The sequence below is a fragment of the Balaenoptera musculus genome, chromosome 2, assembly GCF_009873245.2.
Source record: "Balaenoptera musculus isolate JJ_BM4_2016_0621 chromosome 2, mBalMus1.pri.v3, whole genome shotgun sequence".
Classification (NCBI taxonomy): Eukaryota; Metazoa; Chordata; class Mammalia; order Artiodactyla; family Balaenopteridae; genus Balaenoptera; species Balaenoptera musculus.
The window spans coordinates 171261784-171286641 of NC_045786.1; the positions used below are offsets into that span (position 1 = coordinate 171261784).

Consider the following 24858-nt stretch of genomic DNA (forward strand, 5'->3'; position numbering starts at 1 on the left):
TGACTGCCAATGCCACTCCCCCCTTTTGTAGCCTTATTTCTCCAAAGACCTGACTTTTTCTTCTGGCTGTTCTTCCTGGTTTAATCGCTCCCTCTTTCCATGAAAAAGTTTCCTTTTCTTCCCCCTTTGCCTTAGAAACATAAAAGGCAGCAAACACTTTCCCCCTGAAGTTTATGTTGTTCCCAGTAGCTCACAATCTTCTCTGTTTTCGCCTGTTTTCCTTGAGTCATCCTTGCCTCCTTCTCTCTCACCCCATTTGATCAGTTTTGTTGGTCCGGCCTTCAGTGTTTTTTATCACCTCTGCTCCCTCACCTGCAGAACATCACCTTCTGCCTTAGGCCTGCCTCGGCCTCCCCAACGTGAAACTGCATCCCAGGCCCACTACCACGCCTCCTTTTCTTTTCTGTTTTACTTTTCTCCTTAGGATTTCTCACTTCCGGACATGCTCTGTTTCACTCGGTTCTGGTCTGTCTCTCCCCACTGGCATGTGAGCATGGCGAGTGCAGGGCATCGTCGACTGTCTCATTTGCCCTGGCGTTCCTGGTGCCTCGTGTGGGGCTTGGCTAGTAGCCCGTGCTCCGTCAGTGTTTGTTGAATGACTGAATGAAATGTACGTGAAGCAGATAGCCCTATTGTCCACCTGCCTGCATTCATTCAGTCCTTGCTGCCTTGCCTTGTAGGAAGTGGGGCTCATGGGCCCCAACCCCACTACTCTCTGATCTTTTGCTGTAGACCTCATCTTTAGTTCTGGTCATTGGCCTCTCCTGTGATTCGACAACTGTGGACAACTGGGTGGGTAGGAATCCATCCCAGTGGCTGCAGACAGGAGCCTTTGTGATGGGAACCTGGTGGGTTCCCATTGGCAGGATGGAATGCTGTGGTGGGCGGTCCTGTGCATAGGAATTGAGACAGATGCGGTGTCTGATCGGAATGCAGGACCAGACTAAGTAGTGAGAGAAAAGAAATGCCAAATCCTTCGCAGTGCACCCTTCCCTTAGTTTATAATTAGTCCATTATATTATATTAGTTCCATTTGAGATGGGCTGGCTTGTTGTGGAAGTTTTATTTAGATAATGGCTCTGTGTGTGGAAGGTGTTACCTGCCTGGATTGGGCTACAGGTGGGGGTGGGATTTTTGGAGGAGGCAGGCAACAGACATTTTTTGAATGATGACATAACTTGTTTGGTACCCTTTATGGGAAAGGCATGGAAGGGGTGGGATGGCTGATTCCAGGGGACATGAAACCCACTGCCCAGGGGAAGACGTGGGTGATAGACAGGCTGTCTGGAATGGCGTAACCGAGGACCCCCAGGGAATCTTCAGGTCTCACCTGACCCCACGTGTGGGAAGAGGAGCTCAGGATGGTTTATTAAGGTAGGGGACGCAGGCTTTCCCGGAAGTTGCCCGTTGCCTGAGCTCTCAGTGCTGCTCCACCACGCCCTCTGCTGTCCTGGATGTGTGCAGCATCGTTGTTTTCCTCTTGATTACCTGCTTCACGTTAACTGCACAGAATTGAATTCCGGGAGGAGGTACTTCTTTGTAGAGACTAGTTGGCTACAACTGATTGTGTATGATGGTTCAGAATTCCAGGAAGAGTTTTTTAGAAAGGGGAAATGGACTGTTGTGTGAGGCTGTGTGTTTGGAGTGAAACTGGCGGATCCACCCCATGCCTCAGGCACCTCTCCGCCTTGTGTTGCCGGTCTATCTCTCCGACTGGCTTGTAGTTGAGATGGGATATCTGGGGAAGAGCGTTCTAGGCAGAGAGAATAAAAGGAAGGACTGGAGCATAGGGGGAGGACAAAGGTGAGGGCAGCGTGCTTTTAGCACGTGGTGGGTCCTGGTCATCTTTGCATTTCAGTATTTTCAGAACTAACCTCATTCGCGTTGATGAGTGTACACTCTTCTTGTTTGCTGCTCATAAACAGTGCTTCAGGCTCTCTGTACACCTATCTTTGCAAACACGTGCTAGTGTTTGTGTAGGACAGAGTTCTAAAGTGGGTTGTGGGAGGGAGATGCAAGAGGGAGGAGAAATGGGAACATATTGTATATGTATAACTGATTCACTTTGTTATAAAGCAGAAGCTAACACACCATTGTAAGGCAATTATACCTCAATAAAGATGTTTAAAAAAAAATAATAAAGTGGGTTGTGGCAGTAAAAGTGTTTAAATTTACAATAGATCCTGCCCAAATCGCCCTTCCAAAAGGCCTCTTTAAAACCATGAGTCTTTCTGTCCAGGCATCCTGTCTCCCATTTAGTCAGGTCCTCTTTTGTGTCTTTACATTTTTAGTTTTCTTTGTATAGGTCTTACTATTTTGTTGTTGTTAAATTTTTTTTTTTTTTTTTGGCCGCACAGCATGTGGGGGGATCCCCTACCAGGGATCGAACCCACACCCCCTGCAGTGGAAGCACGGAGTCTTAACCACTGGACCCCCAGGGAAGTCCCAAGGCCTCATTTTTAATGTGTTTATTCTTATGGGTTTTTCAGTCTTGGATTTGTTCTGTGGCGTGTTTGCTTTTGGCACGAGGTAGGAAACATTCTGCCATGCACATCTTCTGACACTTTGTTTGGCCTTAGGTAGTTTGCCCTTGACGGACAAGGAGAAACTGTGTCTTCAATGGCTTCGCTGGTGGCTTATGATGACTCGGACTCAGAGGCTGAGACTGAGCCTGCGGGCAGTTTTAATCCTGCCGGCCAGATGAAAGACGCTTCCGATGCCGTGAGACCTACTGAGCGGGATTTTGCCTCGGAAGTCCTGGATGCGAAGGACGGGGGAGCAGTGCCCACAAGGCATGGCTCTTGTGAAGACGCAGCCGGCCGTCGTCTCCCTCTGGCTCGGCTCTGGAGCAGTGACTCAGGATCTTGCCCCAACCAGAGGCTGCAGTGGCCCAGGACAGAGCCTGAGGTCACCTTCCCCACCAGCCAGCCTGTTCGTCCTTCCCTGTGGACCAGCCATGCTCCAGCTGGCCACGTGCCCCTGGCAGCTGCCCGCCTGAAGCAGGTGAAACTCTCCTGGGGAACTTCTGGCTCCCCTGAGCCATCTTTCTGTGCCCGAACTGGATCTGAAGCCCCAGGTGAGAACGGCAGCTCTCTTCCGAGGCAGCGGTGTGCGCACGGTGTTGTGCCCTATACCCCGAAAAGACTAAGACAGTGGCAGGCATTAAGCACGGAAACGGGCAAGAGTAAAGACATGGAGCCCCAGGGTCCCTGTGCCCGGCGCGCCCCAGCCCCTCTCTGTGTGGCGCCCCAAGTGTCCGAGTTTATTCAGCCGTATTTGGACAGTCAGTATAAGGAAACCAAGATTCCCAGGAAGGTACTCTTCCATCTGAGAGGCCACCAGGGCCCCGTCAACAACATTCAGTGGTGTCCAGTCTCTTCCAGGAGCCACATGCTTCTCTCAGCTTCTATGGATAAAAGCTTCAAGGTAAGACTTGAGTGAAATTGCTCTTTTCAGCTGCTCTTAGGAATAAACTGCTGGGCTGTTTTGTTCTTCAAAACGGTGAGGTCGGGCCTGGTTACAGGCTGAGCGCTTCTTTTTGGGCATTTCTGGAGTTCTCGTTGTTGCCTTTGGGAGAGGGTTTTCAGTGGCCCACCTGGACGGCTGGTGCATTCTGTCCCATTGCCGCCCCCCTCCCCCGAGGCGGCCTTGCCCAGGCCACCAGAGGAGGCTAGTCCTGCCCCCTCCTGGGGGTGCCGAGGTCGCCCAGACACACTCACGCCCCCCGGAGGATGAAGTCGCTGAGTGAGAGGGAGCAGAGGGGGAAGAAAGGCCCAGGCCAGGCCCCAGGACCTTGGGGACATCCACTGTGACCCCCACTGGGTGCTGAACGACGTTAGCTCTGTACCAGGTGCTGTGCTGGATGCCGGGGGTGTGAAGGTCGCTGAGCTGACCCTGGCTTCCAGGCCGGCACAGCGGGCTAGGGGCCACGGACTAGCGGAGAGGCGCTCACAAGCCTGCGTCGGGGCCGTGAGGATGGGGCCCCAGGGGGTTCCATGGGGGCTGCGGACACCCGGGGGAGGGCAGCAGCTAAGCTGGAGAGGGCTTGGTGAAGGCTTCCAGGAGGGAAGTTTCACTTGGTGAAGGGGGTGGGCTGGGGCGGAAGGGCATTCTTGGCTCTAAGCATGGGTGGCTATGAGGCGCCCATGATGGGGAAGAAGGCAGGGTCAGAGCGGGGAGGGCTTTGGATGCCCTGCTGGGGACTTCCGGTTTACGCAGAAACTCTTTTTTGGTTGTTATTTATTTATTTTAAAAGCTCCTGAGGTAAGGCACACTCGTAGTAAGCAGTGCCCGTGCAGACAGGTAGGTAGTGTGACAGGTGTGTCACACCTGCCTGGAACCTGCCCTCCAGGCCCCCCCCCCCCCGACTGTCCTCTGTCCCCCTCCTCACTCTCCTCGGCCCCTAGCAAAGCCCAGTACATAGTTGGTGCCAAATACACGTAAGCCAAACAAAAGCTTCCTGGAAAGAAAGTAGCTTTGGAGTTGCAGGGACGTGGCTTCGGCTGCAGCTTCGCTGTGGCTGCCCAAGCCGCCCTCTCCGAGTCTGGGGTCTCACCTGTGAAGGGCCTGGTTGTACCTGGGTCATGGGACTGTGTGACGAAAACGCTCGCAAAGCCCCTGGCGCAGAGGCAGGAGCCCCATAGGTGCTCAATAGATGTCGGCTTCCCCGCTGTTTTCCTCACGGTTCTGGGTCCTGCCTGCCCAGGGCACTGTATTTGCACATTTCATTTTGAACTTTTTTCCCAGGAGGCAATTTTGGAAGCTAAGAAAGGAAGCCCAAGTACAGTGAAGTCTTGGAAACGACCTCTGTCGATGAGTGTCATTTTAGGTGGCACGTTTGAGTCCTGGAATGACGTGTCTGTGTTCTTGTCTGCGAGGCTGACGGAGTTCTGTGGGGACAGTGTCGTGTCCTGTCTGCAGCCTGGAGCCCCAGGGTTTACATGCACATCTTTGTTGCTTTTTCCGCGAGTTCGGGGGCCCTGTGGTCAGCTCAGGAGGCTCCTGGCGTCCCTGGTGTGCGTTGTCACGTGCTTGGACCCATCCCCCAGGCCTGGGGCTTCTCGGCCGTCCCTCCCGAGAGCCTGCACCTGTCCCTGTGGTCAGGAGCCTGTCTGGGGGGTTCCTGGGGGGCAGTGTCTGGCTGGCCCCTGGGGTTAGAATGATCTGGGCTCAAGGGCTGGCTCCATCCCCAACAGCTTCGTGATCTTGGGCAAGGCACTTGACCTCTCTGCGCCTCTTTCCTCTCGATGAGACAAGCTTGTGAGACCTACGGCCGGGGCTTCTCAGGTGGGACACACGCCCAGGTGCTGTGTCTAAAGCCCCCAGTCTGACGCCGGGCCCGTGGTGGGGTGGAGTTCTGTGGAGAGTGGCATGGTTGCAGGTGGGCCACCTGAAGGGCGTGGGCAGCCCCTTCCTAGGACCCCGGGGGGGCGGGGCCCATCTGCCAGACACGGGCAGCCCAGGCTTTTTGTGTGTGTGTGTGTGTGTAGTGTGTGATGTGTGTGTATGTGTGTATAGTATGTGGTGTGGTATGTGTGTGTGTGCACGAACATGCAGGTATTTACATTTTTTCCTTTTTTCTTCCTATTTTTTTTTTAATTTTTGAATTTTATTTATTTTTTTATACAGCAGGTTCTTATTAGTCATCCATTTTATACACATCAGTGTATACGTGTCCATCCCAATCTCCCCATTCATTCCCCCCCCCCGCCCTGCTCTCCGCGGCTTTCCCCCCTTGGTGTCCATACGTTTGTTCTCTGCGTCTGTGTCTCCATTCCTGCCCTGCAATCCGGTTCACCTGTACCATTTTTCTAGGCTCCACATATATGCGTTAACATGCGATCTTTGTTGAGGAGGAGGCAAGCTTGCCGGGGGCCTCAGAGGACAGGCTGGGTCGCTGTGGGCAGAGCTGGGTGGAGGGATGTGTGCGCTGCCCACCCGCCCTCGCCCTCGCCCTCGGGGCTGTGTCTCCTGGTGGGGAAGGGCGGGCCTGGAGCCCTGTGGGGACCGGTCTGCACCCGGCCTCAGTGAGGCGCTCTGCGGGCCCTGCTCCGGTCATTTTTGCCCAGGAAGTTTAGATTTCCTGAGCAGGGGCATCCCATGAGAGTTTTGGAACAGAGAGCGTCTGAGTGACGGCGCTGACCCGGGGCGTTGCGTTTGTTCGGCCGTGTAGCGGGTGTTCGCGTAGAGATGAGCGCGCGGGCTGTGAGCTGGGGCGGCGGGGAGGCTGCGCGGAGGGTGCCTGGGAGCAGCCAACCCGCTGTGACAGCTCATGACCAGAAGAGGGCGCAGTTGGTCCACCTTGGGACGGCTGCTCAGGCAGAGGGACTGTTAGAGGAAAGCAAGCCCTGCTTGGGGCATTTCCCTGAGGCCTCCCCTGGCCCTGGGGCTGCCCTGGGCGGGGCCTGGCACGGCTGCGTCGCCCATCTGTCCCGAGGACGGTGGTGTGTGCTGCAGGCAATGACGCGGGCACTGGCTCCTCGCTTGGCCTGGCACCCTCCAGGGAGCCCTGCCCCCCGCGCCGTCCGTCTCTCATGGTGGGGCTGCAGAGTGGGGGGCAGAGTGTGGCCGCCGTCGTGGCTGCTGGAGTCAGCATCTCCTGACCATCATCTTACTGTGGGTGTCTCGAAAATCAGGGCGTTTACAAGCCGTAGATGCAAATAGTCTGGCCAGGGTCCTCTCTGCTTTATGATGTTTGACAGTTTTCAGTGACAGAGTTATTTGGCAAATCGATGTTAAGCAACTTTTCAGTGTGAAGACCTTGAGGCAGGGCTGGAGGAGCCAGGATGGGAAGATGGATGGAGAGCGGCTGGGGGCTGGGGGCTGGAAGCCGGGGAGGGAAGTCTCAGCTGGGGCCTTGGAAGTGCCGGGCTCTCAGGGTTGTGTGTGTACCGGTGGGCAGCTGGCAGCCCTGGGCAGGATGGTGTGCTTTTCCCTCCCTGGTGTCGGAAGGTTGGCTGTGTGGGTGTCCTTGTGGTCTGGTAGGAGCTGGAGGGGTGCTTGGGAGGCACTGTGTGGATGCTTCGTCTGGGGTGGGGACAGGACCGTGGGTGCAGGCAGGAGTCCTGGCTTGCTGCAGCCCAGTCCTGGGTGGAGAGCAGGTGCTGGGTGAGTAGGGAATGAGCTAGAAGAGGTGGGTGCGACAGGGCACGCCCCTCCCCCCCCCCCCCCCCCGCCACTCTGTGCTCTCTTTGGAGGGTACCTTCCCCTTGTCTTTCGGTTGAAGTCTATCAGAGTGCCTTCTTGCCCCCCCTTGGTCAGGAAGGAGGGGAGAGCTTGGGGGCTGGGGTCACAGGACTTCAATTTGAATCCTCCCTCTGCTGCTGACTGGCTGTGTGATATCTGGCAAGTTACTTCACTTCTCTGAGCCTCAACCTGTGTTACGTAAAGTAGAGGTAGTTATGCATAGCTTGCTGGGTTTTCATGAAAAATAAATGATACTAGTTATGAATTACCTGGTGTGGCTCCTGGCACATAGTAGGCACTTACTGCGTGCTCCCTCTCTTGCTCTCCCTGGGAGTTTTCACCCTTCCTTAACCACGGGGTGGTATCTCTTTGTACCTGCATTGCCATGGAACCGTGTCTGCTTGTAGATTTTAAACTTCTTGAGCATGGGAACTGTACCAAATCCACTTTTATATTCCCCATAGCACCTGGCACAACGTTTTGTACATGTTAAGTGATCAATAAAGATTAAAAAATTATTTTGGATTTTACTTCCAGCCTTTGGGAAAGGATTGTCTTTGAAGTGCATAAATGCTCTTTGCCACTAGGGGGCACGGTAAGACAGTGTAAGCTGCTCACCCAAGCTTCTAGAACGTGGAAGAATCCTTAATTCAAGGTAACATTTACTGAAATACGATTTCTTTTCTGATCAGGAGAAAAACAACACAATCCAGCTGATTAATCTAAAGAACATGGAGTGCCAGTTCCTTCATTTCCTTAAAATGCAGCTTTGGAATTCATAAATTTCAATTGGGCACATTACAGCAGAAAGATACTTATTTTAATATGTTCTAAATGTTCTGTGAGCAGTAAATTATGGTTATATTAGTTTTGAAAAATTTACAGCTAGAGAAATTAAGTAAAACAAAACAATGACTCATAATTCCGCATCGATGCTCTGTTTTCTTTCCTGCCCATCCCTCACTGGCCCTGTCAGTACCGTGCATCTGTTCCCGTAGTTGTAATCCCAGCACGAATACCCTCCTGTACACTCTTTTCATTTCCCCGTGTCTTCACTTGGCTCAACCATGCTTGAATACCCATTCCACGTAAAGGTAGAATTCAGACTTTGAGGCCCTTTTTGAAGGAAAAAGCACAAACGAAACGTATCCTGCTTTGGCCAAACACGGGCAGCCCTGATTGTCATCCCCGTGTGCAGAGCCCTCTGCCAGGCACCGAGAAGCCTCCCAGAGGCATACGGCATGTTTCTTGCTGCCAGGGACCGACTTTGAAGATGCAGAAAACTCGAAGAATGAAGGAGAAAACAGAAATCACTGACAATTCTCACCCCGAGCCAGCAGCTCATTAACACAGGGACCTCCCCTGGTCAGGACCAGCGCATCCCTCTACATTTACGTTTATAGAATCGGTCTAGCGCTGCAGAGCGTGTGCGGTTTTGAGTGTGCGCTTCCCCACCCCCATCTTTTGTACTGTTCGTAAGGGGCATTTTTCTACCTCATTAAAAACTTTCCCCAAACATATTTTTCTCACTCTCTCAGATTCCAAACTTTGCTTGGTCATTTCCATGTTGTGTCCTATTGTTTCCTGCTTTTGCTTTTCAAATAGTCAGTACTGCAGTGAACATGGCTGTACATAAATGTCTTTTTGCTGCTTTAATGCAGTTAAGGAGAGCTTTGATTTGAACCCAAGCTTTAGCTAAAGCCTTTGTGTGTGGTGAGTAGAACCTGATTAGATTGGCCAACCTCCGTCAGTGCCATTGTTATATGAGACTCCTGGGTTGCCATTTCATATCTGCTGCTTGGTAGCTGTGTGACTTTGGGAAAATCACCTAGCCTCTCTGATCCCACATTTTTCTTACTAGTAAAATGGGGATAATGGCTACCTGTTAGGGTTGTTGCTGTGGAAAAGAAATGAGAAGATGCAGCCCAGTGCCTAGCAGTGGGAGGGGCTGAAGAAACAGGTTCCCGACTCCCCTGCATCTGGATCTATTAATTAAAAACAACTGGATGAAAGACAAGTCACCCAGAATCCTCCGACTTCATGTAACTCTTGTTCTTGTGAATCTTTTCATAATATGTCTATAGCTATATATTTTTCAAGAGTTTCAATGTTGCTGTTCCTGAGATGGATACTTTTAAAATTTAGAAAGTTTTTGAGATTGTCTGTACCAAGCCATTTACCTGCTCCGTTTTCATGCACTGTGCGCTTGGAAGTTTATATGGGAGGACTGGGTCCATGTCTCCAAACTGATCGTGTTCAAGTGTGATGGAAGAGAATGGCCCCGGCAACGTTTGCCAGTTTTCAGAGTGTTTTTGTGTCTGGGCCTCTGACAGTGCTGGGGGCAGTGATTTCACACCTGAAGAGACCCAGGAGAGTCAGTGCCCTGTAGGGCAGGTGTGCCGCCAGGTGGGCCTCGGGTCCCCTTCTTATGTACGTTGTCCTGGAGACTGTGACCTCTGCCTGTGATACAGATGAGAGGATGGGGAGAGCCAACCATCCCGGAGCGCCCACCACCTGCTAGGCACACCCCTAAAACACCCCATCTCATCTTCATAACAGGCGTACAAGGCAAGTGCTGTTATTATTCCCATTTTACAGATGAGGAAATCGAGGCACAGAGGGTTAAGGGATTTGTCCACAGTGACACAGCTGGTAAACGGTAGAGGCAACTGGCTGTCAGGCTCCAGAGCCTGAGCAACAAAAGCTAGAAGACCCATTCTACTCCTCTGCCTCTGAGAATAAAGGATGGAAAAGCATATCCCCTCACCTGGGTGGTGCCCAAGCACTGCCCAGCTTCAAAGCCTTGTGGTTCTTGTAAGGGGCATCAGGAGATGAGGTGATTTCCGTGGTGGTTTGGATTTGCATTTTTATGTATTACAGGATCCCGTTGACTTATCAATGTTAGCGTATCAGATTATGTTAGGGTATCTTAGATGTGCTTTGTAGAAAGTAATATGTCTCAGATTCAAAGACAAGGAATTTATGGATTCAAGTGCCAGAGTGAGGGTTTATTTCAGTTTTGAAAGAATTATTCTTGATGGATTTTACAAAATGAGATTGAGAAATGATGTGATGTGTAGAGTGAGGAGTCGTGGAGCATTATGCAGATGATTGGCAATTTATTCCAAGCATGAGGCAAATCTATTGGAAATGAGAGCCGCACAGCTGGGGAGGAGGGTTGGGTTGTGGTGGTGGGCATTTGGTATTTGGGGAGTGAATGATTAACAGTGCATCGAGGGTAATTAGGTGAAGGCGAGGAGAGAATGGGTGGTGTGTGGGCGCGTGCGCGCGCATGTGTGTGCACGCAGAGATCATCTGGTTCCATCTGCATTTGACAGAAGCCCAGAGAGGGGAAGACACTTGCCCAAGGGCACGCAGGGAGGTCAGGTGTAGGAAGTGTTCGGCTGCTTCCCTCTCTGCACCCTATGTTTGCTCCTCTCCGTTCCCATCCTTTGAGGGTTTTCCTTCCAGGGAAAGTTCATGATCATCTGAATTGTAACAGACCGGGGAGTGAGGGCTTTAGGCTGGTCGACAGCAGGGCTGTCAAGCCTCCGGGAGGAGCTGTGAGATCCTGGGTTGGAACCTTCTCCTGGTGGGAAGTGAAGTTTTGACACTCCTCTCCCCCATATGAAAGCTGCGACGTTTCTGAGGCCAACAAATGAGACATTTCCCACTTCTCCCTTGCTTGCCAGAAGGGCCTTGTAAGCTTGTGACTTACAGGAAAAACCCTTGGTTGAAAGAGGGATAAGAGAGGAAAGTGTGGCAGAACCCAAGCTGTGTTTTCTTTCTGTCTTTTGAAAACTTCATTCGGTTTAACTTAAACAGTTCAGTGTCCCCAGTGCCAGATGCTGATGGGGAGAAAACAGTGCAGTGTGAAGGTGCAGACTCTGTTCTCCAGGAACCGGCCTCATCCAGTCTCATCCTGTGTCATTAAGGGAAGAATAGAGCAATTTGGGAAAATGCTTTTAATGTAATTGAAAAATGCAGATTGCAAAATTGGCACACTTAGGAGTTGAGACAGTCTAGTAAATTACTTCTTGCTGCTTTTAAAACTTGGACACAGAAGACTCTTTTTTTTTTTTTTTTTTGGACACAGAAGACTCTTAAAGGCCCCTCTCTAGTGCCCAGTGATGGCTTTGTCCTTCTTTTTTTAAAAAAAAAGGCAGAAAATTAAAGATGTAACCATAGACCCTCTACTCAAACATACGGACTATGAACATTTTGCAAGGAGCGTTTCCTTCCATTCTTTTTTCCCATGTGCATCAACTGATTTTAATCATACCCTACGTACTTTATTTTTGTAACCAGCATTAAAAAATTTCATGGTGGTCATTTCCTCTCCCAACTGCGAGTATTTTTATCCCTTAAAAGAAGGAGTGGGTAAATCTCTCCAACGTCTTAGCCTTTTCTCCCGGCTTCTGCTGTTTGTAGTCTGGCGTCTCTCCCAGATGGACACGGCTCTAGCAAAGACCCCACGAACTGGGGGGGTGGAGCAGGATGCGGGGGCCAGAGCACTTGAGTGAGGCCGCGGTGTCAGCCCAGCATCCCTGGAAGCCTGCCTTCACGTAGCTTCCCTTTGGCAAGCTTCCTGAAGTTTCTTTACTCGACAAGAAAAAAGAGAGCATGCTTCAGCGCCCCTCACAAGATACTGTGACCCAGAATGAAACGGAGGAGGGGCAGGAGGGCTTTGGAAGCCTAGCACCGGGGCGGCTGTAGCTCTGCTTTGCCAGGGGTCTTGGAGCCGGTCCAGGGCTGTCTTTCCTCACGAGGAGTGAGGTGTGGGGACCTCGGCCCCTCCCAGGGAACGGGGGCCACAGGGAGATGGGCAACACCCCCCGTCTATTGCCGGTCAAGGGCGTTGACTCTGGGACTGATTAGTTAGATGATCTGCGTGTCCCTGGATTGAGCTTCTAATTTTTCTTATCTAGTTTTCTGTTGCTTTGCCTTTCTGTTTTATTTTTCTGGGGAATTTCCTCCTTTATCTTTCAATCCTTTTTTCCTGGGATTTTGTTATTTCTGATGTCCTATGCTTAAACTTTTCTACTGAAGTATAACATATATTCAGAAAAGTATTCAGTTCTATCATATTTTTACATTCCAAGAGCTGTTTCTTATTTTCTGAATGTTCCTTTTAAAAGATATTTATAGTGTATTATTTTTATTGCATATTTACAAGGTCTTTTCTTAGCTCTCTGAGTTCTTTGAAAGTTTTCCCATGTTTTCTGAAATGTTTCTGTCTCTTTTCAGCTCCTTTTGTCTTTTTGTTTTGGTGTCTGTGTTTCACGTTAGAGATTTTCTGCTGCTCATTCTGATTGAGGAGGGAGACGCGAAAAAGCTGATGTGACCATAGGCTCTGTGTGTGTGTGCGTGCGTGTGTGTGTGTGTGTGTGTGGCTTGTCCACAGTGACGTTGTTACAGAGTGAGGAGGTAAGCTGGACCCCCAAATGTGAACATCTCTGATTATTTTCTCTCAGCCTAGTTAGTTTCCCAGAGAGGAACCTTCCACTCCCTGGGGTGCGCTCAGCCCTGCTGCCTGCATTCTGGCATCTGAGTGGGAAAGAGGGCTGGGGTCTTTGTTTAGTATGCAAACTTCACTCTCCGTGCTGTCGTCCAGCTGGTTTTTTCACTCACGTGTGGTGCACATCTTTCCCTCTCAGTGCCCAGATCTACTTCATTCTTTCTTTTTTTTCTTTTAATTGGGGTATAGTTGCTTTACAATATTGTGTTAGTTTCTGCTGTACAGTGAAGTGAATCAACTATATGTATACATATATCCCCTCCCTCTTGGACCTCCCTCCAACCCCTCCTCCCCAATCCCACCCATCTAGGTCCCCACAGAGCACCAAGCTGAGCTCCCTGCGCTATACAGCAGGTTCCCACTAGCTATCTGTTTTACACATGGTAGCGTATATATGTCATTCCCAATCTCCCAATTCTGTTTATGGCACACAGCATCATTTACGACTGTGATCGTGTCTCCTCATCCTCGACAGCGCTAGAATTATTACTTTATTTATTTATTTATTTATTTATTTATTTATTTATTTATTTATTTATGGCTGTGTTGGGTCTTCGTTTCTGTGCGAGGGCTTTCTCTTGTTGCAGCAATTGGGGGCCACTCTTCATCGCGGTGCACAGGCCTCTCACTATCGCGGCCTCTCTTGTTGCAGAGCACAGGCTCCAGACGCGCAGGCTCAGTAATTGTGGCTCACGGGCCTAGTTGCTCCGCTGCATGTGGGATCTTCCCAGACCAGGGCTCGAACCCGTGTCCCCTGCATTGGCAGGCAGATTCTCAACCACTGCTCCACCAGGGAAGCCCCGAATTATTACGTTTTTTAAACGTTTGCTAATCTAATGGTATCTTGTTTGAGAACCAAATGAGTTCATTTATGTGCGGCTCTTTTAGAACCGAGCCTGGCACCTCGTTAAGGCTGAAGGAGTGTTTGTGGTGGTGGTTCTTGCCCATTAATCTCCTGTAGTCTTGGTGTTTCTCTTACCAGAGCAATTTACATACTGACGCTATTGACCTGTCAAAATAATCGCCCCTCCCCACCCCCTGCCATGTGGTGTTTGAGTTTGGTATTTCATTATTTTATTTTACTTTTTGCAGAGAAAACCTAACATTTTTTGTGGTCAAGTCTGTGGACCTTCCCCTTTGTAATTGTCCCCTGGCTTTAGAGCATGTCCTCCCCCATCCCGGGTGCTGATAAATAGTCACCTATATTTGACCTTCATCTAGAAGTGATTAGCTGGAGCCAGTTTCAATTCTTGTCATCTCTCGCCGGCTTTCCGTGGGTCTGGACAGGCCGTGCGTGCCGTGATGGATGTGCTCCGGGTGCCAGCGATCGATGGGTGTACCGGGAGCGGCCACGCTTGGTGGTGCTCCCCACACGGATGCTGGCTACTAATGATTTAAAACGACCTTCTTCCCATCGGCTGCTTCCATCGGCCACGGATACACCACGGCTACCCAAGCCATTCCTCCAAAAAGAAATGTTGTTTTTGACCATAAAAGAAATACACATACACTATGGAAAAAACAGCAAGGCATAAAGAAAGAAATTGCCCAGCGTCTTTCCACCCAGAGGCAATGACTGCAGACTTTTTAGTATATTTCCATCCACTCTTCAAAAAAATTCCACTTTGTTGAGTTCCAACTATACATATAATTTTAAATCGCCCCCTCCCCACTACAGCAGCAGTTTTTAATGCTGTAATTTATTGCAGTGGTTTTCAGTGTGTCTGCAAACCCCTAGGGGTCCTCGAGACCCTCTCATGGGGTCTATGGGGTGAAAATTATTTTCATAATAACACCTAGAAGTTCCTTGCCTTTTCACTCTCATTCTCTCATGAGTGTACGTGGAGTTTTCCAGAGGCTACGGGATGTGTGCTGTTGCCGTTGATTAAATACAGAAGCAGCTATGAGAACACAGCTGTCTTGTATTAAGCCAGCCATTAAAGAGATGGCAAAAATGTAAACAGTGCTTTCTCACTCTTTTTTTTTGCCTTGGAAAACAGTTATTTTTCAATAAGAAATACGTTATTTATGTTAACGTGGAATGAGTTTATTATTGTTACTTTTACATAAATTAGTAAATATTTTAAAATGTCCTCGGTTTTAATTTTTAATATGCTAAATGTGGAGGGATTAAAACTCACACAAACGGCAGCTCTCTGGAGTCCTGCCTACCTTCAGAGAGTGTCAGAGGGACCAAAGGGTTTGAGAACTGCGGTTTTATCCTCATCTGTAATTCCATTTTGGGGCATGTATGTATTGTTCACAACGGCGTCACATCCCCGCTCCGGTGCGTGTGTGCAGGTCAGCCCCAGCTCTGCCACTGCCGCCTCCTGTTTGGCTGGATTTCCAAACTGTGTGACCGAAACACGATGCTACAGGGTCCAAGCCTCCCTCGGTCCCCCGCGTCTCCTCCCTGCCCTCCATTTTGCCCTTTACGAAGATGATTTAACAGCATTACACAATGATGGGGGAAGATCTCCCAATTCCAACATACACTAAAATTATGATTATCCTTTTAACACCCTCCCATCAATTTCTGGTCCATATGGGCTTGTTTCTCACAGGGTGCGCGCACAGTTTCGCAGCCTGCTTTTCCCACTTAACATTCTCTCCCAGCCTCTCTTGCCGCAGCGCTACCGGCTGCCTCTGCGTCTTTGGAGGGCCGTCAATTTCCACTGGTTCCATGATGCTCTATCGAGTTGATTAACTGTAATTTACTTAGCTGTCCTTGGACACTTAGGTGGTTGCTAATTTTTGCTATTATAGATAATGCTGAAGTGGTTATCTTCATGCATGAAACCTTTTCTGTTGGATTATTTCTTTCAGATTGATTCCCAGAAGTGGACTGCTGGGTCAAAGGGTTGCATATTTTCATGGGTCCAGATACATCTCCTGTCAGATTGCTTTCCAAAAGGATTATACCAATTTGCACTGCCACCACAAATCCTGTGTAATAACCAACTATTTTGCTTAACTATCATGCCTAGAATTTTCCCTTGGAGCCCCGAGGGGGCAAAGGCTCTTATCTAAGTGAATGTGATCTATAATTATTTAGACTAACACCAAAATTGCTTTCAGAACATTTTTAACCTGCTGAGTTTAGGATTCTAATTCACATACATGCTAGCATTAAAAGTTTCACAAGTAGCAATTTCTCTCTCCCTGCTCACAGTGTGTTTACACAAGCCCTGGCAACTGGAGGGAAAACTCAAGAGCTTTTATAAACAGAAGTGGTCTCTTCCTGAACTAGCTGAAGTGTTATTTTGAAAGGTACAAAAACACAAATTAAAACTCATTTTCATTGTAACCTTTGGTTAGAAAAGTTGTTTGTTTTCATCCTGGTTTCTTTTCATGTTCTTTTGCTCTCGTTCAAGTGTGTTCTGAAATGTCCTGGCTCCTGGGAGTCTCCTCGTGATGCTCTTAGCCAGGTGGAGGGGACAGGCGGGGAGCATGTGGCTGTCCCCAGGTGCTGGCAGGGCCTTGGTGGGGAAGAGGAACGAGACGTACTCTGATTTGCTCCTAGGGCAGGAGCAGGACTAAAGGTGGAAATTGCAGGGGACAGAGTCAGCACAGGTGAGGGAGAACCTTCCAGCACTCAGAACTGGTCACCATGGGGAGCGGATTCCTCTGAAAAGGGCTGAGGATGGAAGGGTTCAGGGCAGGCCGGAGCCCACGTTGCCAGTGGGCAGGGAGGTGGGTGCAGGTGTGTGTCGAGGCTCCAAGGCCCCTTCTGGAACAGTGGCTCTGCTGCCCACGGCCAGCCCCAAGCATGGTCTTGACACGAGGCAGCCCTGGCCCGCACGTGTTCAGAATGAGGTAGCGAGTCCTCCCCTGATTTGTCTGGGCTTCCGTGTTCTCATCTGTGAAATAATTACCTCACAGGGCTGTAAGGATCAGATGAGGTTAGATGTGTGAAACCACTTTGTAAACTCTAAACCCTTACAAATGGAAGGTATTATCGAGAACTTCAAGCCAGGGTTTATTCTGTAATTGCCTGCTAAGCCGCGTTCCTAAGCACAGGAGGCTTGCAGTCCGGTTTGCCTCCAGGTGCCTTGATTTGTTGAACGAATAATCTGGCGGGCGCCCATTGACGCCAGCAGCCTCTCCAGGCACCTGGGCTGCTTGGGATGCGCCTGCCTATTTTCCGGCTCAGCGGCATGACGTCGGCCACTGGTCATTGGGGTGTAGACGTGGGACGTGTGAGCCGGGCCTTCCGGACTCGCTGTTGTACGGCCAGTGAGTTGCTTGGGCCTTGTTTTAGGCTCTGTCTGTGGTGTGAGCGGCGAGGGCCCCAGAGGGGCACCAGGTGCCAGAGTGCATGAGTTGCCCCTCAGAGTCTGTATCAGGAGACCTGCTTCCCCTAGCGCTTCCTTTGATAGAGCATCCATTGGTCCAGCCATTGATTAAATGCTGGCTCTGGACAGGCTCAGAGGGGATCAGACACCCTTGCTGGCAAGAAAGCTAATGGGGGACAGGCATCCAAACAGACTGACAGTGTGACAGGCCCTCCAGGGGCCACCTGTGTTGGGGATGGGAAGACAAGGGGAGTGGGGTGGCTCTGTTGGGGACAGGGGCAGAGGACCAGCCAGGCTTCAGGGAAGGGGAAGGTTGAGCCGGGTCTTAGAGGATGAGGCGGTGGGCAGCTGGCTGGGTGACGGGGATGGCCCTGCGCTGTGCTGACTGCCACGCTCTAGGGGGGCCACGGAGGGCGGGCGAAGGCAGTGCTGGGGCCCACCGAGGGGAGCCAGGCGGGGGTTCTTGTGGGCTCTAGGCCTGGACAGTCAGTGGCATGAGGCCAGCTGCTCCTTGCTGTGTTGGGTCAGCCTCCGCACTGGGCTTTTGCATCTCATTTACCCCCAGCTGCGGCACAGGGCAGTCAGCCGAGCTCGAGTCTCACCGTGGTGGGTGAGGGTGTGTGCTCAACCCTGGCCCCCGCGCTTTCTAACTGTGCAGCTTTGGTTAAGTTACATAACTCTTGGGACCTCAGCTTCTCCATCAATAAAGCAGGGGTAATCATAGCATCCATCTCAGTCATCTGACGATTAAACAAGAAAGCTCATGGAAAACTCTTTGGCGAGCATACAGCAGGCGCTCCCTAATGTAAGCTGGCACCATCATTAGCAGCATCCTTATGTCCATTTTACAGATGAGAAAACTGAGGAGCAGAGAGGGGCACTGAAGGATGTGTAGCTCCTAAGCACAGAGCTGGTATTTGATCTCCCCTCTTTCTGCTTTTGCATTTTGGGGTTGTTCCCTGTCCCCTTCCTGCTTGGGAACTCCAGAAAGTAGTCATGTGTGTGTTGGCAAGGCCCTTAATCTTCGTGAGTCTTAACTAGTTCATCTGTGAAATGAGAAGAACTCTAATAGCAATTCCATGATGGCAGGGAGTTTATTTTCTTCCCTTGTTGTATCTCCCCTTCTGGGAGGTGAGCTGAGCACATAGTAGGTGCTGAAAAAACATTTGGGAATGAATGAATAACACCTACTCAGTCTGCCGCACTTTTGTGGGCCTCCTTGGACCTCAGGGGCACGGAGGTCTTGGGGCTGGTCTTGTCCACACGCCCTGACACCGTCCCCCACCTCCAATCCGTGCAGGAAGCATCCCTGCAGAGGTGGCTGGGCTTTGGAAAGGGCTTCGAAGATCATAGCTGGACACTAAATCAAAGCAATGATCCCCATCTGTTGAAATGTTTGCCTGTACGCTCTCAGGTAATGGGCATGGGCCGACGCTTGCAGCTTGTATGTTTGTTTATTTATTATTTGTTTATAAATCATAAATCGAGAAAAGATTTGAGGAGGCTTACTATAAAAGACACGAATACAGTAAAGCTGTTAAAACAAAACACACCACGTAAAGCCACCCCGAATGGAGAAGGAGGCACGTAAATCAAGTTCAGGGCTGAGCGCCGCCGTAGGGCGGGCTGGCATGGCTGTGCGTGTCCTCGCGGCCCCAGGGCCGGGGCGCAGGGGTGCCCAGGCTTGCTGCCTGGGCGTAGCCACAGCAAGCGGACCCGAGTGGGGACGTGGGCTGGCAGGACGGCGGGGCTTGGGCACAGGCATTTTATTCCAGGGCCTTGGCTGCCCTGCGATGAGATCTGAGGGTCAGAGCGGGGGCTGGGGGCGGTTGTGTAGAGTCAGCCTGAGGAGCTTGTGCGCTCTCCCCGGGGCCCCTGGGCCGAGTGGCCTGGGCTGCTCCTCACTTTTCTGCACCTCAGTTTCTCTCCTGCCAAATGGCACTAAGAATACGTACCCGGCTCAGCGGACTGTTGTGAGGATTAAACGCGGCCCGAGACCTGGCACTTGGCAAGCGCAGTTGTTGCGCATCAGACCTGTGTGGGCTGTGATTCCCTTGATGAATGTGGTCCTGGGCAGGTCCTCACCCAGGCCCCCGGGTTCAGAGGGGGCCCCGCTGGAGGGGGTGGCAGGACGGGGTGCCCCTGCGTGTCCTCGGCTCGTCCGTACTGACGCCGTGCACGCTGAGCCTGGCCTGCTCATTATTGCCTATAAACACTTAAGGAGTTCGAAGCAAAGAGAACATACTTTTTAATTATTTCCCTGCTTGTCTCCAGCAATGCTGTTGTCAAGGAAACCAAAACCTTTGAAAAGCTTTTCAGCTCTCCGGTCAGAAGAGGATACTTGTGCGGGACTCGTGTTGTCTGTGGAAATGGACCCATCATTCTGTAACAAAAATCTGTTTCTCTTAAAAGGGCTTGCTTCCTTCACTTCTTACAAATAGAACCTTTTTGACCCTTTAACAGAAGATGGAAGGTTGTATACTGGTATTTTATCTTTTAAAAGAATTGCCCATATTCTTGACTCCTAGGCTTTCATTCATTGAGTATCTGTTCCAACACTTGGGTGCTGGGGATGGGAGTGGGATGCAGAGATGAATAGAGCGTCTCACCCTTCCTTGATAGACTCCTGGCCTCTTCGGGAGAAAGAAACAGGTGGACGTATACTTCTAGTGCATCATAACTGCTCTGGTGGGTGGAGGATAAGATGGCATGGGGCACAAAGGATAGCCCTGGGGGCGCAGTTTCAGCAAGAGTCACAGGGGGTCTTAGAGGATGGGTAGACGTTGTTCAGCAGCAAAGGGATGGAAGAGCATTCGGGCAGAGGGAATAGACTGTGCGAAGGCTGGAAGGTGTGGAGGAGCGTGCAGATTAGGCAGGGCTGTTAGGCAGGGCTGGTGGGTTGGACCAATAAAGCGAGGGGAGCGAGGTTCTCTGGAGAAGGCTCAGGAGGCAGGGAATCCGGAGTGTGGAGTGTGAAGAGGTTGTAAAGGCAGGCTCTTCAAAGCTGTTCTATTTCTGTCAGACAGAACCCTTGCTCCTTGATGCACGGAGACACGTCACTCCTTATATCCCAGGTCCAAAGCGCAGGGACACTGCTAGCACGTTCCAAGTTCAATAATTCACTTTTCCTGCAGGAGTACAGCTTTCGCTGTAATGTTTCAGCCAGCCTTCCAGTAAAGCTTTATGATAGTTAAACCCTATCAAGGGCATTGGTTTTATATGAAAAAAATAAAGCAGTGTGAGAAAAACAGGAGTCTTGTTTTTAAACAGACCTCGTTGTTTTTCTTTGGAAACTTTAAAAATAATCTTAGATTTATAGAAGAGTTGTAATCCAGAGAGTTCCTGTGTACCCGTCCCCAGCTTACCGTGGGGCGTTTGTCAAAACCAAGATGTTAACATCCGTATAATTCCGTTAACTAAACTATAGACTTTGTTGGGATTTCACCAGTTTTTCCCCTAATGTCCTTTTCTCTTTCAGGATCCAAGCCAGGATCCCATGTTGCATTTAGAGCGCTTGTTATTTTTATTTGTTAATTATCCGCTATTGGGGGGCGCTGGGGGGACAGGGAGTGGACTGAATCTTGTCCTGGCCACTTATTCTGAGCTCCTTGCACTGAGGCCCCCCACCCCCTGTCCCCCAGTCCCTGGCTGGTGTCCCCTGTCAGAGCCCTACAGCCAAGCTCAAGCTGGACACTTCTTGGTTTTCAAGACCTGTTTCCTTGTGGAATCACGAGCAGGACCAGCAGGTTTGCCCATTAATGCGGCTCAGCGAGCACGCTCGCTTATCGGGCACCAGTGGGCCCCTGTCCTAATGGTTGTAGGTTAGTGATAACAGGTCTCCGGGGCCTTTTCTTTTTTCCTTCTGGATTTAACCCAGCCAGACCTTTGGGCGGATGTTGACATTAGTGAGGGTTTGGAGTTAGACCTCTCACTGCATTGACGTTTTTACACAGCTTTCCTGGGGTTTATCAGATAACTGAGCGTGTCTTGAGGCACTGACTGAGAGTTGAAATGCGTTACATTTAATGACTGAAACTAGAACATTCTTTGCGGACAGATAGAAGCACATCTGTAGGTGATTTGGCCTGACTGAAGCCCCAGCTTCTGATGTTTCTTCCCCTCCCTGCCCTTCCTTCTCTCACGCCCCTCCCCACGTTCCCGCATCCTTTCCTTCGCTGTCTTTTTCTGTACTTTCCCCCGCCTTCCACCACGTCCTGTCCCCGTTTGCCCTCTTCTTAGCTCTTCCTCCTTTCCACCCCCCCTTGCCTCTTCTCCCTCTCCCCCTCCAGTTTCCTCCTTCCATTCCTTTCTGTGACAGGCCAGTGAAGCTGTTGCCACAGAAACAGAAGCCCAGCAGAAGCTCTGCTCTGCTTTCCGGATGCTTCTAACGATGATGACGCAGATGATGTTGCGTTCTGGAATCAGCTGAGCCCCGGCCTGTGGCCTTCAGAGTCCCTTCATTTTCCAAAGGCCAAACTGGTGCCACGGCTCATAAATCTGTTCAGTAGATGGTCATTTTTGATTTGGCAACTTCAAATTTGTGAGTAATCCACTTTCCCGTGGCTCCAGAAGACTGGTTGCAACCCGTGTGAAAAATACTCAGTGGAGTTTACTTATATTAACGGAGGGAAAACACCAGGGGAAAGGCAGTGGGGCTGCCAGGTTCAGAGAGTAACTTACGTTCCACTTGGGAGGTGGGTGCTGCACCTTGGTCGCATTCTTGGGATGGGTGACTGATTGCTTTTAAAGGAGGTTGGGGGAAAGAGAAATATAGTTGGGGCCTTAAAAAAATCTTCAGATACTTAGTTTCACTCAACAAATGTTCAGTGAGGACTTGCCAGTTCCAAGACAGGTGCTGCTCCTCTGGAGAAGCCCGAACTTGAGTAACAGAGCTGGGGTACGTGTGTGTGCGCGCATGTGCACGCAAGAGCGTGTGCGCGCGTGCACACAAACACACACACACACACACACTTTACTGCAGAGTCGCATTCCTTGATGTTTGTCATAGTAATCCATTGAGTCCAGCTGTTGTCAGTTCTGCGGAACAGCCCGCATGTCTGCACATTAAGTAGGCTTTGTGGTCCCCTCAGAGGGCTACTGGCTTCTGGGCCTTCGTGGAGCTGGTTTATCGTGGTGGCAAGGTTGCTCCTTTCTGTTTGTTCAGGGCCTGACTTAGGCCCAGCTTGTTGGCATTAGCTCAGATTTGGAGTTTTGCCATTCAGCCAATACCAGCTAATAGCCCAGCAGGGAAGAGTTAGTTCATGGATTATATTTAAGTTAGTACTTATTCCCAAAGGTAACTTTACTTAATAAAAACCTTAAGCCTTTATTACTGTGCTTATGGGTATCTTAGCTCCAGGGTGTAAAAATAAGACTTATAAAATCCAAACATTATTTGTGGAAATGCAAAAACATTTTCATTAATAGAGGGCGTGATAAAAAGCAAAAGGCTCTTCTCGTCGGTGCCTAAGTGGTCTTCCTGCACTCGGGTCTTTTTATTTCCATAGTCATTTCGGGCTTATTTAAATATCGTCCTTTCAGCGGTGAATTTTAAAGGAAGGAAGCTTTGGTGTGTGAATAACTTTATCACAACCCACGGTATTTCCAGCCAGTTGCTATGACTTAAGTTGATAATGGACCCCACACAGCAGTCACTAATGGATGATAATCTGGAGTGTTTTTGTTATTGTTGTTTTTACTTTAGAAGAAAGGATTGAAATTAGCATAGTAAATCTCTGTGGGATCTTTGCAAATAAAAGAATATTCACGTTAAAAACAACTTTCAGGAAAGATGTATGGTAATGAATAAAACATCAGTGAGTGAAAATAAGCGTGTTTAATTATTCAAGTAGAAGTAGTAATTTAAACTAATTATTGCTTGCGGATTTCATAATTCAGTTTTTGTCTTGCGATAATATTTCCTCTGGGGCGCATCGGCGGCTGCTCCCGTTCCCGGGGCGGGGGTGGGGGCGGGGCGGGGCCCCCCGGCGGGGCGGGGCGGGGCGGGGCGGGGCCTCCGTCCCGGGGCGGGGCCTCCCTCGCTCCCTCGCTCCCTCGCTCCCTCGCTCCCTCGCTCCCTACCACAGTCCCTTCTCCTCTGAGCATCTGCACGGCCTCCTCGGTGGCCTCGGGCCCGCGTGGATCCCCCCCTTGCACGGCCTAATTAAGCATTTCCTTGCTTATGGCTTTCTCTGGTTGCTTCAGGGGGTCTCAGACCAGTCCTGCCCACGGGTCCTAGGTGTTACGGAGGCAAGACACCTCTCCCCCCCGCAGCGTCTTACGCTTCTCTGCCCTGGCAGAAGTGACCCCAGGGCCCACGTCCCTGCATCCCCAGTTCTTCACGAGGCAGGTCCTTGCCTTCCTGGGCTGCCACGAGTTCCCTCTCTGCTGGATGGCCTTCCTCACCCCCTGCTGGAATCGATCATTTCTTTCTCCTCGTAGCTTTGGACCAGTAGGCTCTTGTGGTGCGTTAAAAAAATTTTTTTTTGTTTACAGTTTTTTTATTTCTTTGGCTTTTCACTTTGTTTCTGATTCTAAAAGAAAAACATGTTCATATGGAGGAATTGCAAAGTCCTGGCGAGGACAAGAAACTGCGGATGGCGAATTGCCCGTAACTCGCGCCCCGGCCTCTCTCCTCCGTCCCCAGCTGCGCTCTGCCCTCTTAGTTCAGCTCATCCTCTGCGTGCTGGCGCTTGCCATTTTCTCCCTGGATTTTGGGGTGTCATCTTATTTATTTACTTTTGGCCGCACCGTGCGGCTTGTGAGATCTTAGTTCCCCAACCAGGGATCAAATTCGAGTCTAGGGCAGTGAAAGTGCCGAGGCCTAACTGCTGGACCGTGGACTGCCAGGGAATTCCCTCGGGGTGTCATTTTAGCATGACTCCTGGGAGGGGCTCTAGCTCACTCTCCTTGGTGCACCTTTCTGGGGTCTGACTGGCATTAGTAGGTGCTGGGGAAGGAGTAGTAAGTGCTGGAAAGGACTCGTGCTCAATCGTGTGGGGCTTTTAAAGCCCAGTGATGACTGCTGCTGCCGTGAATGCCTGTGATGGCACGGGAGCTCTGGAACCTTCCTTTATTACACATATGCCACCCTGAACAAGCCTTGACAATTCAGGTGAATTTTTATTCTACCCCTCAGAAAGTAAAGGGAAAGCTTTCTCTTTGTAACTTCTTCTTCCCAAGTGCCCTCTGTCAAAAGGTAGTGACATCTGCTCTCCTGACATGTGACAGCCATCATTAGCTTGGTATAATCACACACCATTCCATCTCACGCCCAAAAGCTTTCCATCCATCATGTCAGGAAGGACAGGCTTTATTTAAGACACCCCCCCTGCCTTTGTTATTACTTTTTCCTAAAAAAACAACCTTCTGATTTTACAGGCATGATCTGGGTGAGCAAGTGACTCATTTCTTTGTGCAGTTATTACTGTGGACGGGGACAAGACAGGTGAGCCATGGGGGTGGGGAGAGCGGTGAGCCGGCTGTCAGGGCCGGGAGTTCACGTGTGGGTCTGCGTTTACCAGCTGAGACCCTCAGAAGTCAGGCCAGCTCTGGCTTTGGTTTCTTATTGGGAGAACAGGAAGGTTCGACGGATCTCCAGGGCCCTTTTAAGTGGTTTTGTGATCTGCAAACTAACTTTAGCTAAATGAGGTAATGAGAGGATTACAGGTGTCACCCCAGCTCTTCCTGCAGAGTCGCCGAAATGAGCTTTCCCGACGCTGAATCAGTTTTCTCTGCACGCAACCTCCAGAGGAAGTCATTAAGCGAGCAGGGAAGTTACTAACACCTTGTGACCACCGTGAAATAAAATGCCATGGGGATGAAACCGAGGCAGCAGCACTGTGCAGGTCCTTCCCTCTC

General features: G+C 50.4%; 1 protein-coding gene across 1 annotated transcript in view; it reads left to right on the forward strand.

Annotated features, from left to right (window-relative positions):
* The first annotated feature begins 2589 nt into the window (after positions 1–2589).
* Positions 2590–24858, forward strand: part of WDR25 (WD repeat domain 25) — a 134499-nt gene continuing 112230 nt past the window's right edge. Inside the window, exon 1 of the mRNA XM_036842621.1 lies at positions 2590–3426. Within this exon, the coding sequence (XP_036698516.1) occupies positions 2620–3426 (807 nt within the window). The 5' untranslated portion in view covers positions 2590–2619. The remainder of the gene's footprint in view (positions 3427–24858) is intronic.